The sequence below is a fragment of the Oenanthe melanoleuca genome, unplaced genomic scaffold (genome assembly GCF_029582105.1).
Source record: "Oenanthe melanoleuca isolate GR-GAL-2019-014 unplaced genomic scaffold, OMel1.0 S289, whole genome shotgun sequence".
NCBI classification, from domain to species: domain Eukaryota; kingdom Metazoa; phylum Chordata; class Aves; order Passeriformes; family Muscicapidae; genus Oenanthe; species Oenanthe melanoleuca.
The window spans coordinates 7,594-18,749 of NW_026612938.1; the positions used below are offsets into that span (position 1 = coordinate 7,594).

The window sequence follows — 11,156 nt, forward strand, 5'->3', positions numbered from 1 at the left end:
CTTTTTCCAGACCTCTGCTTTAGCTGAGAGCTCCTGTTTGTTCTGCACGTGGTGACTGAGGGGTGGCCCCTTTATTCCAGCCAGGCTGTGCTCAAAGGAAATGACTGAAATGGTAATTCAGAGTTGTTGATTGTCCTTGTGTGGAGCCTAATGCCAAGGTAGCACCTGCTACATCATCAGTCTCTTCTTGCTCTGCCCTGCTAAAGGGTTTGAGATAAACCAGTCAGGGCCCAGCCTAAGAAAGGTCAGTGGGGACTCTGGCAGTCGTGCAGGGAGGTTGCCTTTCTTCTTTGCTGAATTAGGAATTTCAGAACCAGGTGGTAAAACTGCAATGGAGTGTGAGAGGGGTCTGGGTGCAGGGGCACGTGGTGCTGTGCCTCTGAGGGCTGGAATAAGGTTTTCTTACTTATTAGTGCAATAGGGAACAAAGTGTGTTGCTGTTTTGGTTGGTTTACCAGTTAACGGGCTGGTCCTGGTCCCAGTGAGTTAAGAAGCAAGGATTAATGCCTTATAGTTTCCTCATGCAATTAGCAAGGACAATTACAAGAGATTCAGGGAGATTACATGTTTTTCTTTCTTTGCTTCTCCCTCTGTTCTGCATTTGTATGATGACATCTTCACTTTAGACCTTTTTGTCATTTCTGAGAATGCCCATCACTGTTGCATTTTGACCCTTCCCCTAGGAACACAAACCCACCAGCAGCATCTTATTGCTAACCTGAAGTCAAGGGGGTAAGGAAGGGATGTAAATGGGGGAGGAGAAAATTCTCTTTCCAGTCTCTCTCCAGCAGTGTCAGGGGTGATACTGCAACCCAAATGTGATCTCTCGGGGGATGCTTTGCCACCCAGGTTAATGACTGAGTTAATAAATTCTCCAAACATGGGAGATTTTGGGCAATTGATGCAGTTTCCTTTGAAATTTTCAAAAACACAAAGTACAATTTTTTTGCTTTTTAAAGTCCAAAACATCTTTCTTATTTTACTGGGTTCCATAACCAAGGAAAAGAAGTTATTTATAACTTTCATGTGTCTCCTTTTTAGTCTGGTGAGGGAGCAGGGGAATATTACTGCTTGAGGGGGATTCCCACCCTCCCCAGCTTCTCAAAGAAAGCTTGCCTTGTTTAAGTGTTTTCCTTCTGCCTGTCTCCATAGAAAATATAAGGGATATGGGATCTGGTATTCATTATATGCTCCCAACAGAGTAAGATCAATGAAACTTTAAATAAAGCAGCTGTGAGCCAGTATGTTATTTAGCTGCTGAAGTTCAAAACGTGCTTAACAAAAACAAAGCATAATTATTTGGTGAGGGTCTTTATTCTCTCTTTCAGAAGCTTATGTGATATCATCTTGTGTCTGGTGCTTCATAGTCACCCAAGGCAGATCTTGCCTGAATTTTCATCTGTGTACCTACCTATCTACTAGAGTGTAGAGCCTAGATCCTTATTTCCTTTTTTCTTCCTTTTTTCTCTAGCTTTGGAAAACAAAACAAACCCAACCCAACCCAAAATAGGACTCAAGCCCCAGTGCAGCTGTCAGGAACACCTGAAGTTTCCCTGTGAATACAGTTTGGTCCCAGTGTGTTACACTTTGAGCCCAACAGTATTTTCCCCAAGTCACTCTTCTCCTCTGCCACGAAGCTGCCTGCCAGAGCAAGTGCTTTATGTCCATATTTCCATCTCAATCAGACAGTGGAGCCAGGGTCATGGAGAGTGTTTTTCACCAGACAGGGAGCTCATTTTCCTTCCTCTCAGCAGCACAGCCCAGAGGCTGATCAGGCCAGCCTTGCAACATGAATTCGTAGCCTGAAGAAAAGGCCTCTGAGCTTCCCCTCCCACCAACAGATAAGGAGGGGTAGGAGGCATCAGTGGGAGTAGCAACATATTTAACCATCATAATATTTATCAATTTTATCAGCTGTCTTGCAGCTGAGTCTAAGACATGGGAAAAACAAAGCAAGGGTCACACAAGACTAATGAAATGATCAGAGGCTGGAAGGACTTACCAAAAAAGATGAAAAGGATAAATATGTGTATCTCAGCTGTGCAGGAACAGCTAAAGAGGGTTGTTACTACTATCCAAAAGGAACAGTTCTCAGGGAGGAAAAAGGAGTTTTTATCCTACTTCAAGGGCTCATAACTCAATGTGACAAGAGAAATCCTGAAACATAAATATGGGTGAAACAGACAAAAAATCAAGTGCCTTGTAATGTAATTTGTTAAATGCAAGTGACTTCCCACAGAGAGCAGCAGCAGCTGAGGCTCTTGGCCTGTGTCTGTGCTGAGGAGGGGACATATTTTTCTTTGGAAAGGCAGAGGGTGATGGTGAGGAGATAGAACAAGAAATGAAGAATGGACTGACCTGCCAGGTTTTTGTCTTCCAGCTTCCTGCCTGTCCGAAGTAGCCTGTGCCTGTTGCTTCCCCTTCTTGCTGTTCAATGCCTGAATTTGGCAGTAGTCACAAGAGAACTTTTCTGCTTGTGTATGTGCTGAGAACCAGCAAACTGGGGATGCTGGAGGGTCATGTAGCAGTATCAGACCCTTGGAAGAGCTGTTGTGGCATTATTTAATGCACTGTGCAGCTCAGGGGATGCATGAGAGAAGCCATGGCTGTTTTAGAGCTGCAGAAATAGTGCCAAATAGAAAAGAGATCTGCACAATCATGTCTTTTGTTTTGAGCTGACATATATTCATAACATTCAGGAGGCCAAACACTTAACTCTAGAGCAATAAGTGGATTATGTGCTTGAGTTACTGTGCTTTGCAGCCTGGTGTAGCTGCAGCTCACTGCACATCAGTGTCAGGGCTCTGATATTAACTTGGTTCGAGCTGACCCTCATACCCTAATACAGGCCTTTAAAAATCTGTACAGAGAGTAGTATGGTTCAGGCAAATCCCTATGCTTAATAAAAAAGAGATGAACTACTACAGAGGTCTTACCTTGAGCCTTCCAGCTGCTGCACCCTGGGAGCTGTCCCACCTCACTTCTCTATTTGCTGATCACTCCTTAATGCCTGCAGATGAGAGTGGCACCAAACACCCCCTTCCTCGTGGAAGGCTTCTTGCAGACAGAATCCATGTCTGAGGATAATACAAGCCAAAATCTGCTGAAGTTTCTTTTGTATTTTTGCAGCCTTTCCAGCACTTGTGGCTGCAAGGGAAATTTTCAGAGAATTAATTGTCTTCTTGAGGGCTTGGCTGGCTGGCATTACGGGTTTGCAGAAGGGTGAATTCTAGTGTCCTCACTAATTATTCTAGTTCTGTGTTGTTGTATTTGTCACACAGATCACGGGATAGTTTAAAGTTCAAGGGCCTGATGTTACCTGGTGGCACAGTCCCCAGTAGGGAATAAACACTTCAGAGATAAATTCTCTGATGTGGATATGGTGAGATGTGGATCTAGTTAGTACTACTCTGACAACAAAGCCCTGTCAAGGGGGAGGAGTGATAGTTCTGGTTCAAAAAACCAAAATAATTCTTATTAGAGTAGCCCTGAAAGTTGAGTTGGTAAAATGGAAGGAGAGCAAACAGCAAGAATGAGAAGCTGGGAGCAGAAACCTCCAGAAACAAACCTGTCACTGAACTGATGAATGATACATGTGTACATTTGATCATGTATATATGTATCTTTAGGCAAACTGAAAAGAAAGATGGTATTGGTATGAGAACATTCAATAAGTTATAATGCTTATATATACACACACCTTTTCAAAGTAAACTACAGTGACATATAAATACAATGCAAGTAATGCATAATTCCTGGATGGTTAGACAGGTGCTGAAAATAAAGTTTGCTTTCCAGCAACATCTGTCAGAAGGTTGAAAGAAGCATAACTTCACATATATATATATTTATATATATATTCCAATTCCTTTCAGGAAGGGGAATGAAATCTTGCAACTTGAATGAGGATAAATTGGGCAAGCTTTGGTCCATTTCCCTGCACTTCATGTCATCCCATTTATTCTTATTCTTTTTGTTGTGTTTCGGATTTTTTTTCTTTCTCTCTTTTTTTTTTTTCCTTTGCGTTTCATTTCCTCAGTTTCTTCTCCTGTCTCTTGATTTACCTTTCTTGCCTGCTTTTTGGATTTCAATGGGAATAATTTGGGCAACTTTCAGTCCTTTTCACTGCACCTCTTTTCATCTCAGTATGTTAACTTGTTGCCACTCCATTTGTAAATTTTCTGGTTTTTTCCAATAGCATTTTATTTGATCATATCTCCTTTCCAGAGCATTTGTTACACTTGGTTCTCTGATTTCAAGATTTCATTCCCTTTCCTGAAAGGTAGAATATATATTTTTGTGTAAGACTTCTCCTTTCTTGTTTTCATCTTAATATATGTAATGTGACCTCTATTTTAAACAGTCTCATGTAATTACAGGCTGGATCTCTTCCTGATTTTTGATGCTTTTCATCCAATGTTCAGATACAGGGAGGTTACTTCTTGGCAGTTACAAGGACAAGGACAAGGCTTTTTAAAGTTCGGTTTTGCACTGCTAAAATGAGCAGCTCTTCCTTCAAGGGGTGCTCCAGCTCCTTCCTCTCTACCCTGTTCAGTGCTAACCCTTGCTTTTGTCCCACTACAAGCTGGTTTTCATGGAGTTAAACCTTCAGAAGTCTGCTTGCTGCCTTTTCCAGTGCTAGTTTTTGCTGGTTTAGCTTCGTGTAGCAGCTCACTCTGCAGACAGGAGAGTCCTGGTGTTGACAGGAACAGAACTGCCTGTTCCCATGGCACCTGTTAAAGGGCTGTAACTCATTATGAAATTAGCACTGTTAAATGTTAGATGGCACATCTGAACGAATCTTCCTCAGCAGGCAAAGGTTATGATCCACAGGGATGATCACAAGCATTGTCTTTCCTTGCTACAGTCCTGCCTGTACTGCAGATTTTCCCATCTATGCATCATCCTGGCTTTTCTCGCAGACGCTGCCTCTGCGCAGGACAGAAATGTGCATCTTTGGAATCCAAGAGAGAAGCAAGTGGTGCCGACAGTGCCCTTGCCAAACCTTTAGCTACATGGTAGCCTTTCCCATCACTGCGTGCAGCAGAAATAACCTTCCCATTTTTGGGACTCTGCAGTTTGAGGATGGGTGCGCGGGCAGTCATATAAAGCTGTGATGTCAGCACCATCACGTTCCCGGAAATGTATGTCGGTGACTAAGCACGAAAAAGAGAAATTCATCCCACAGAGGTCATTAATAACAGATCCTGGGTGTAACAAAGATGGTCCAAAAAGGGAAGGGGTCGGGAATGGGACTCAGGGCAGCATGGGACTCCAGGTCAGGGAAATGCTATGAAAAGGACCATACTGCAATTAGCAAAATGCATCAAAGGAGCAGCCTGGTGCAGCTGTACCCGCTGGCTTTTTGTGTAAAGTCAGCTGATCCAGCAGTGCACAAACCTGGCAAGGAGGGTCGCAGAGCTGCACTCTCTGCCAGTACTAGAAAACTAGTGGGTGTATAAGATTCCAAGTATCTTTTTCATTTCAAGTACCTCTTGGGATAATCTCTTGCCTTTACGGCGACCACCTAAAAGCCAAGCTGTGATAAATTCTGCAGAGTTGTGTAAAATGGAGACATCTCTAACTTGTCCTCACACATATGGTTCCAAACGAGGATTTAAGCAGACCATGAGCTCCTTATATATTTTCCTCTCATTCTTTATCAGGAGGCAGAAAGGCCTGCCGTACGCCCTTGCCCGCACACCAGAGCAGGGCAGGTTTTACCCTGCTGTGTACATGGGCCCCGTGTCACCCCTCAGCTCCCCGGGCCCCCCCGGGCTGTTTATCCCAACATGGCCGCCAGCTGAGGGGCGGGGGCACCCCCGCCCCGGCCTGGATTCCCCGGGGAGAGGCGTGGCCGCCCCTCCGCCAATCGCCGCGCGGGACAGCGCTGACGCGGGGCCGCCTCCATTTCGCGGAGCAGCGCCAGTGTTGCGCAGCAGTCGGAGCCGTCTGTCGCCCCGGGAGGACGCGTCCGCCTGCCTGCCGCGCCGCACCGCACCGCGCCGCGCAACCGTCCGGCCCGGCCTGCACCGAGACCCTCAGCGTAGGTTCGTAAAAGCTCCGGGGCTTCCCCGTAGAGCGGAGCGCGGGGGAAGCGCAGCGGCCTGTGTGCGGCGCGGGGCGCTGCTGCTGTGTGCCCGGGCGGCCCGTGCACCCCCGGCCGGCGCTGTCGCCGCTCCGTTCCGCTCGGTGCGCGCCGCGGCGGGGTCGGTGCCGCAGGCGGGTGCGGCGCGGCCGCCATTTTGTGGCAGCGCGATAGCGTTTGCTTTTCTTCCCCGGCTGGGAGGGGCGGGGCCATCCGGGAGGGGAGAGTGATGGGCGGGGCCGGGCCCAGCGCCGCGCTCCGATTGGCGCGGGCTGGGGCGGGGTCCGCCCGGCGCGCCGCCATTGGTCCGCGGCGGGGGCGGGCGGTGGCGCAGTGCGGCAGCGGCGGCGGCCGTGCTGAGTCACCGGGCGGGCCTGACGCGCCTGTCCCCGCAGCAGCGCCGCGCACACACAGCCATGAGCGGCTGCCGCGTCTTCATCGGGAGGCTGAACCCGGCCGCCAGGGAGAAGGATGTGGAGAGGTTCTTCAAGGGCTACGGTCGCATCCGCGACATCGACCTCAAGAGGGGCTTCGGATTTGTGGTAAGTGCGCTCCCTCTCCCTTCCCCACCCTTCTAGTGCTCGCTCGCGTTTGAGGTTTACGAAGCTACTTCGAAAGAAAATCTACTAACGAGCCCATCAAGGCACACCACATGACAAATTAACATGTGCTCCTTCATTGGAATATAATTGCTTAGTTTTGTTGTCTTGGTTTTGCAGGAGTTTGAGGATCCCAGAGATGCAGACGATGCTGTCTATGAATTGGACGGAAAAGAACTTTGCAGTGAGAGGTGAGGTATCCTATTTCATGGCTATAAAAGCTTGGGCATCTAAAATCAACGTCAATTTTAATTAAATTGTCTTATCAGTACTGGTCAAACTGTTTTGTGTTCTTATTTTTGTCCTGAGAGCTACAACTGTATGCAGAAGAAGAAATACATGCAAACACGTGTTTTGTTATGTTTCTCTCTTCCCAGGGTGACCATTGAGCATGCCAGAGCACGCTCGAGGGGCAGAGGCAGAGGGAGGTACTCTGACCGGTTCAGTAGCCGCCGCCCGCGCAGTGACAGGAGGTGAGTGCAGCTCCCAACCAGTGCAGTTTAAGAAAACAACGCTTTGGGCTCCTCCCACAGAACGTGAGCTGGAATGAGCTATTAAAAGGTGGTGCTTGCCTTTTAAGCCGTTTGATGTGGCAGCAGGATAGTGAAGATTACAGAACATCTCAGATATGCATGTCATCCTTACACTCCCTCCCCATAGCACTTCATGCCTGCCCTGGATTGGTCAGGGCATTACATAGCTCAGGTTGTAGTACTAATGATACGCTGATACCAGTTCTTGGTGCAGCCTTCATTAATATGAACATGGTTATATTTTATTTACTAATAGAAGTCTGAACTGCTTATTTTGGAACAGAAACGCCCCACCCCTAAGAACAGAAAATCGCCTCATAGTGGAAAATTTGTCTTCTCGAGTCAGCTGGCAGGTTTGTTGAAACATGATTAACTATTTTGATTTCATGTAATGGGAACGTAATGTAATTATTTTGTAAAATAATTAGTTAAATTAAAAAACCTAATTTTAAAAAATGTTTATGTAATTAATATGATTTTTTAGTAATGTAACTTAAATGTTTGGAATGAAAGCTAGTTAACATTAATTCATAATAATAATATAAATTTATATGTTTGAGGATATATATTTTTTTTTTTCTTGTTTTTAAAATCCATTTTAACCACATATTAAACCCTTTATTTGCCAGCCTATCTGTGTCGTTGGCCTTATGACGAGGAGTGCCTGTGGGTTATCCTAATCGTTCTGTCTTGGTCACTCTTGGTCGGGCCTGGTTGACTTTCCAGTCAGCTCCTACAATGTCACTTGGCCACCTCTAGATCTGTGTTTGCCGGTCTAGACGTAATCGATGCACTCCTTAAAGTGCCACATTGCAGCGGTCCCAGAGCGTTAACGAGATCTGATTCCTAAGTTGAGAGCTGTTCTTCCTGTAACGCTTCCGAATAACGAGGTCCTGGTCGAAAAGAGTTGAAAGATTGGAAATTAGGTGGTCGTTGGAATCCTGATCGCAGTAAAGTGGTCCTTGGTGACATCAAGCATAGAGAATGTCTGGATCCATCCTAGTCTCCTGATAGGGAGGGCAGTGCGATTAATGGCTTCCATCGACTGGGTAGTGTTCGGCAAGTGGGTGGCGAAGAGCCAGTCGGGCATATGTCATGACGGTATCTCCGGTCGCTTAATGCAGTTTGCTGCTTGGCTAGCCTAGGGAAATGTTAATAAAGGTAAAGTAAACTATATTTTTAATGACATATGGGGCACAAAATAATTGGTGTTATGTAAATGTAATTCTCTATTCGTATAAGATTTGTAATGTAAATGGAGACTGAAATAGTCCAAAAATATATGGGTAGTATTTCAAAGTCAATCCAGTATATATAAAAATGTGCTTTTTTATTTCTTTTTCTCTCTCTCTTTCTTTCTCTTTGTTATTTAATCTATAAAATAATTTTAGACTAATATTTGTCTTAATGTTAAGATCTTTAATTAGCATTTTGCTTAAAGCAATATGCTTTCCTCATTTATTTCGTGCCCTGATACAGATCGTGATACAGATAATGCAATTTTGATAGAGTACAAGTATGGCAGTTGCCATGTTTGTGATTTATCTAACAACTTCTCTTTCAGTAGTCGTAAGTTTCTTTTGTTTGCTTTAAACTACTTTTGTATAGGTAAATGTTAATTTCACTTCTTTGTATAACATATGCGGTCTTGTATTAGGATCTCAAAGACTTCATGAGACAAGCTGGGGAAGTAACCTTTGCAGATGCACACAGACCTAAGTTGAATGAAGGGTAAGCCTGCCAAGTGATCTGTTAAAAGCTGTAGTACATATACCTGTATATGTAGTATTTGGGGAGGGAAGCTGGCTGCTTCCTGTGACAGCAGCTGTTCATGGCTTAATTTAGCTACCCTTGGAAATGCATGTGGGAAATGTTTGTTTTTCATGCTTTGGTGATGACAAAGGATAATTAGACTGAGCAGTATAGGCTTTGGGGTTTTGTTTGGGTTTTTCCCCAGTTTTTTTTGTATTGTATTTTTTGTAATTTTGCTTGTAAAGCTTGTGATTATAATTTTGCTTGTATTGGTAGCTACAACTTCTGATAGTAAGCTTTATGTTTGGGGATTCTTTTTTTTCCGTAGGGTGGTTGAATTTGCCTCTTACAGTGATTTAAAGAATGCTATCGAAAAGCTTTCTGGTAAAGAAATTAATGGAAGGAAAATCAAGCTAATCGAAGGCAGCAAAAGGCACAGGTACGGATTTCTACTCTGTTAAATAATGGTTAAGTATTGTCTGAGAGCCTTTGAAGTGGGTGTGCAGGCAGTGAGCTGGGGAGCCGTGGATTGCTGATGGGGTTCCCTAGCTGACACAGCCGAGCTGGGGAGCCCTGGATTGCCGGTGGGGTTCCCTAGCTGACACTGACAGCCGAGCTGGGGAGCCCTGGATTGCTGCTGGGGTTCCCTAGCTGACACAGCCGAGCTGGGGAGCCGTGGATTGCCGGTGGGGTTCCCTAGCTGACACAGCCGAGCTGGGGAGCCCTGGATTGCTGCTGGGGTTCCCTAGCTGACACAGCCGAGCTGGGGAGCCCTGGATTGCCGGTGGGGTTCCCTAGCTGACACAGCCGAGCCGGGGAGCCCTGGATTGCCGGTGGGGTTCCCTAGCTGACACTGACAGCCGAGCTGGGGAGCCCTGGATTGCCGGTGGGGTTCCCTAGCTGACACAGCCGAGCTGGGGAGCCCTGGATTGCCGGTGGGGTTCCCTAGCTGATACTGACAGCCGAGCTGGGGAGCCCTGGATTGCCGGTGGGGTTCCCTAGCTGACACTGACAGCGCCCCGTTCCCTCCTCAGTAGGTCCCGGAGCCGGTCGCGGTCGCGCAGCAGGAGCTCGTCCGGCTCTCGCAGCCGCTCCCGGTCCCGCAGCCGCAAGTCCTACAGCAGGTCACGGAGCAGGAGCCATAGCAAGTCACGATCAGTCAGCAGGTCTCCACTGCCAAACAAGAGCCAGAAACGGGCTTCTTCCAGTAGATCCAAATCTCCCTCATCTGTGGATCGGCAGAGGTCTAGATCCAGGTCCAGATCTGTTGACAGTGGCAACTGAACTCTAAATAACTTGCCCTGGGGGCCCTTTTTTAAACCATACTTGCTAAAACTTGTGGTAAGTATGTGACTTTCTGTGGGGAAGGGTTTGAATGGGGAGGGGGGAGGGAGGGGCGAACTTTGTAGATGTGGACCATGGTGGGAAGGGTTATTGACTAATTGTATTAAATGTTTTTTGATAACCCTTTTCTTGTTCACATTTTTTTGTGAATGTCTGAAGTGTATAGTTTGTGTATATTGGCAGAGCTCTTTATAACTAAAGCAGACAAATTTTTTTTTGTACTCTGAAGTCATCTGAACACAATTCTCAGTATATTCAACTGTGAATAGCAACTCAGAAACACTAGTTTGATATCTCAGACTAACAGCTTTAGGCATTTAAGAGCTCTATATGTGCTGTACATAAAGCTTTATTTCAGAGGGTATTTTTTTGTGCTTTTGAGACATTGTTTCAGCTATAGGTCAGCAGATTAAGTGCTGATCGGTACTGGTAATAAAACTTTATTTTAAAATATTTTCATTTAATATAACTTGCACTACATTAAGAAAATGCCCATTTCACTGCCCTGTGGTAATAATATTCTATAAAGCACTCTTATTTCTTGATACCTAAGAATGAAATAGTTAAAATAAAGTATAAAGAAACATTTCTGCTTCTTGTTTTTTTCTTGGTGTTAATAAAGTGTTTGTGACTGTGTTAAAATGTTTCTTAAAGATGGGGCTGTGGTAAAGTGATCACGCTTGGGCAGGGGTGAGAATTAGCATCCTTTTAAATTGTGTGATGTCCTTGGATGTCTCTGTGTTCTGAAATAACATGGATAATCAGACTGTCATAGTTCATAGCAAAAAGTGGACTGGATGAGTCATTTAGCTTTTAATCACTTGGGATAATAAGTATGGA

The 11,156-nt window shown here is 45.5% G+C and overlaps 1 protein-coding gene across 5 annotated transcripts; it reads left to right on the forward strand.

Annotated features, from left to right (window-relative positions):
• The first annotated feature begins 5,875 nt into the window (after positions 1-5,875).
• On the forward strand, positions 5,876-10,902 carry LOC130266855 (serine/arginine-rich splicing factor 5). 5 transcript variants are annotated; one of them, XM_056516129.1, is made up of 8 exons: positions 5,876-6,050; positions 6,484-6,630; positions 6,808-6,878; positions 7,065-7,160; positions 7,504-7,573; positions 8,878-8,951; positions 9,301-9,411; positions 10,007-10,902. In XM_056516129.1, the coding sequence occupies exons 2-8, from the start codon at positions 6,505-6,507 to the stop codon at positions 10,254-10,256; spliced, it is 798 nt and encodes a 265-aa protein (XP_056372104.1). In that variant the 5' UTR covers positions 5,876-6,050; positions 6,484-6,504; the 3' UTR covers positions 10,257-10,902. The 5 variants fall into 5 exon arrangements, with proteins under 5 accessions (XP_056372104.1, XP_056372102.1, XP_056372105.1 ...); XM_056516127.1 differs by having other exon boundaries at positions 5,880-6,050; positions 6,487-6,630; XM_056516130.1 differs by having other exon boundaries at positions 5,887-6,050; positions 6,487-6,630; positions 10,010-10,902.
• Positions 10,903-11,156: the final 254 nt, after the last annotated feature.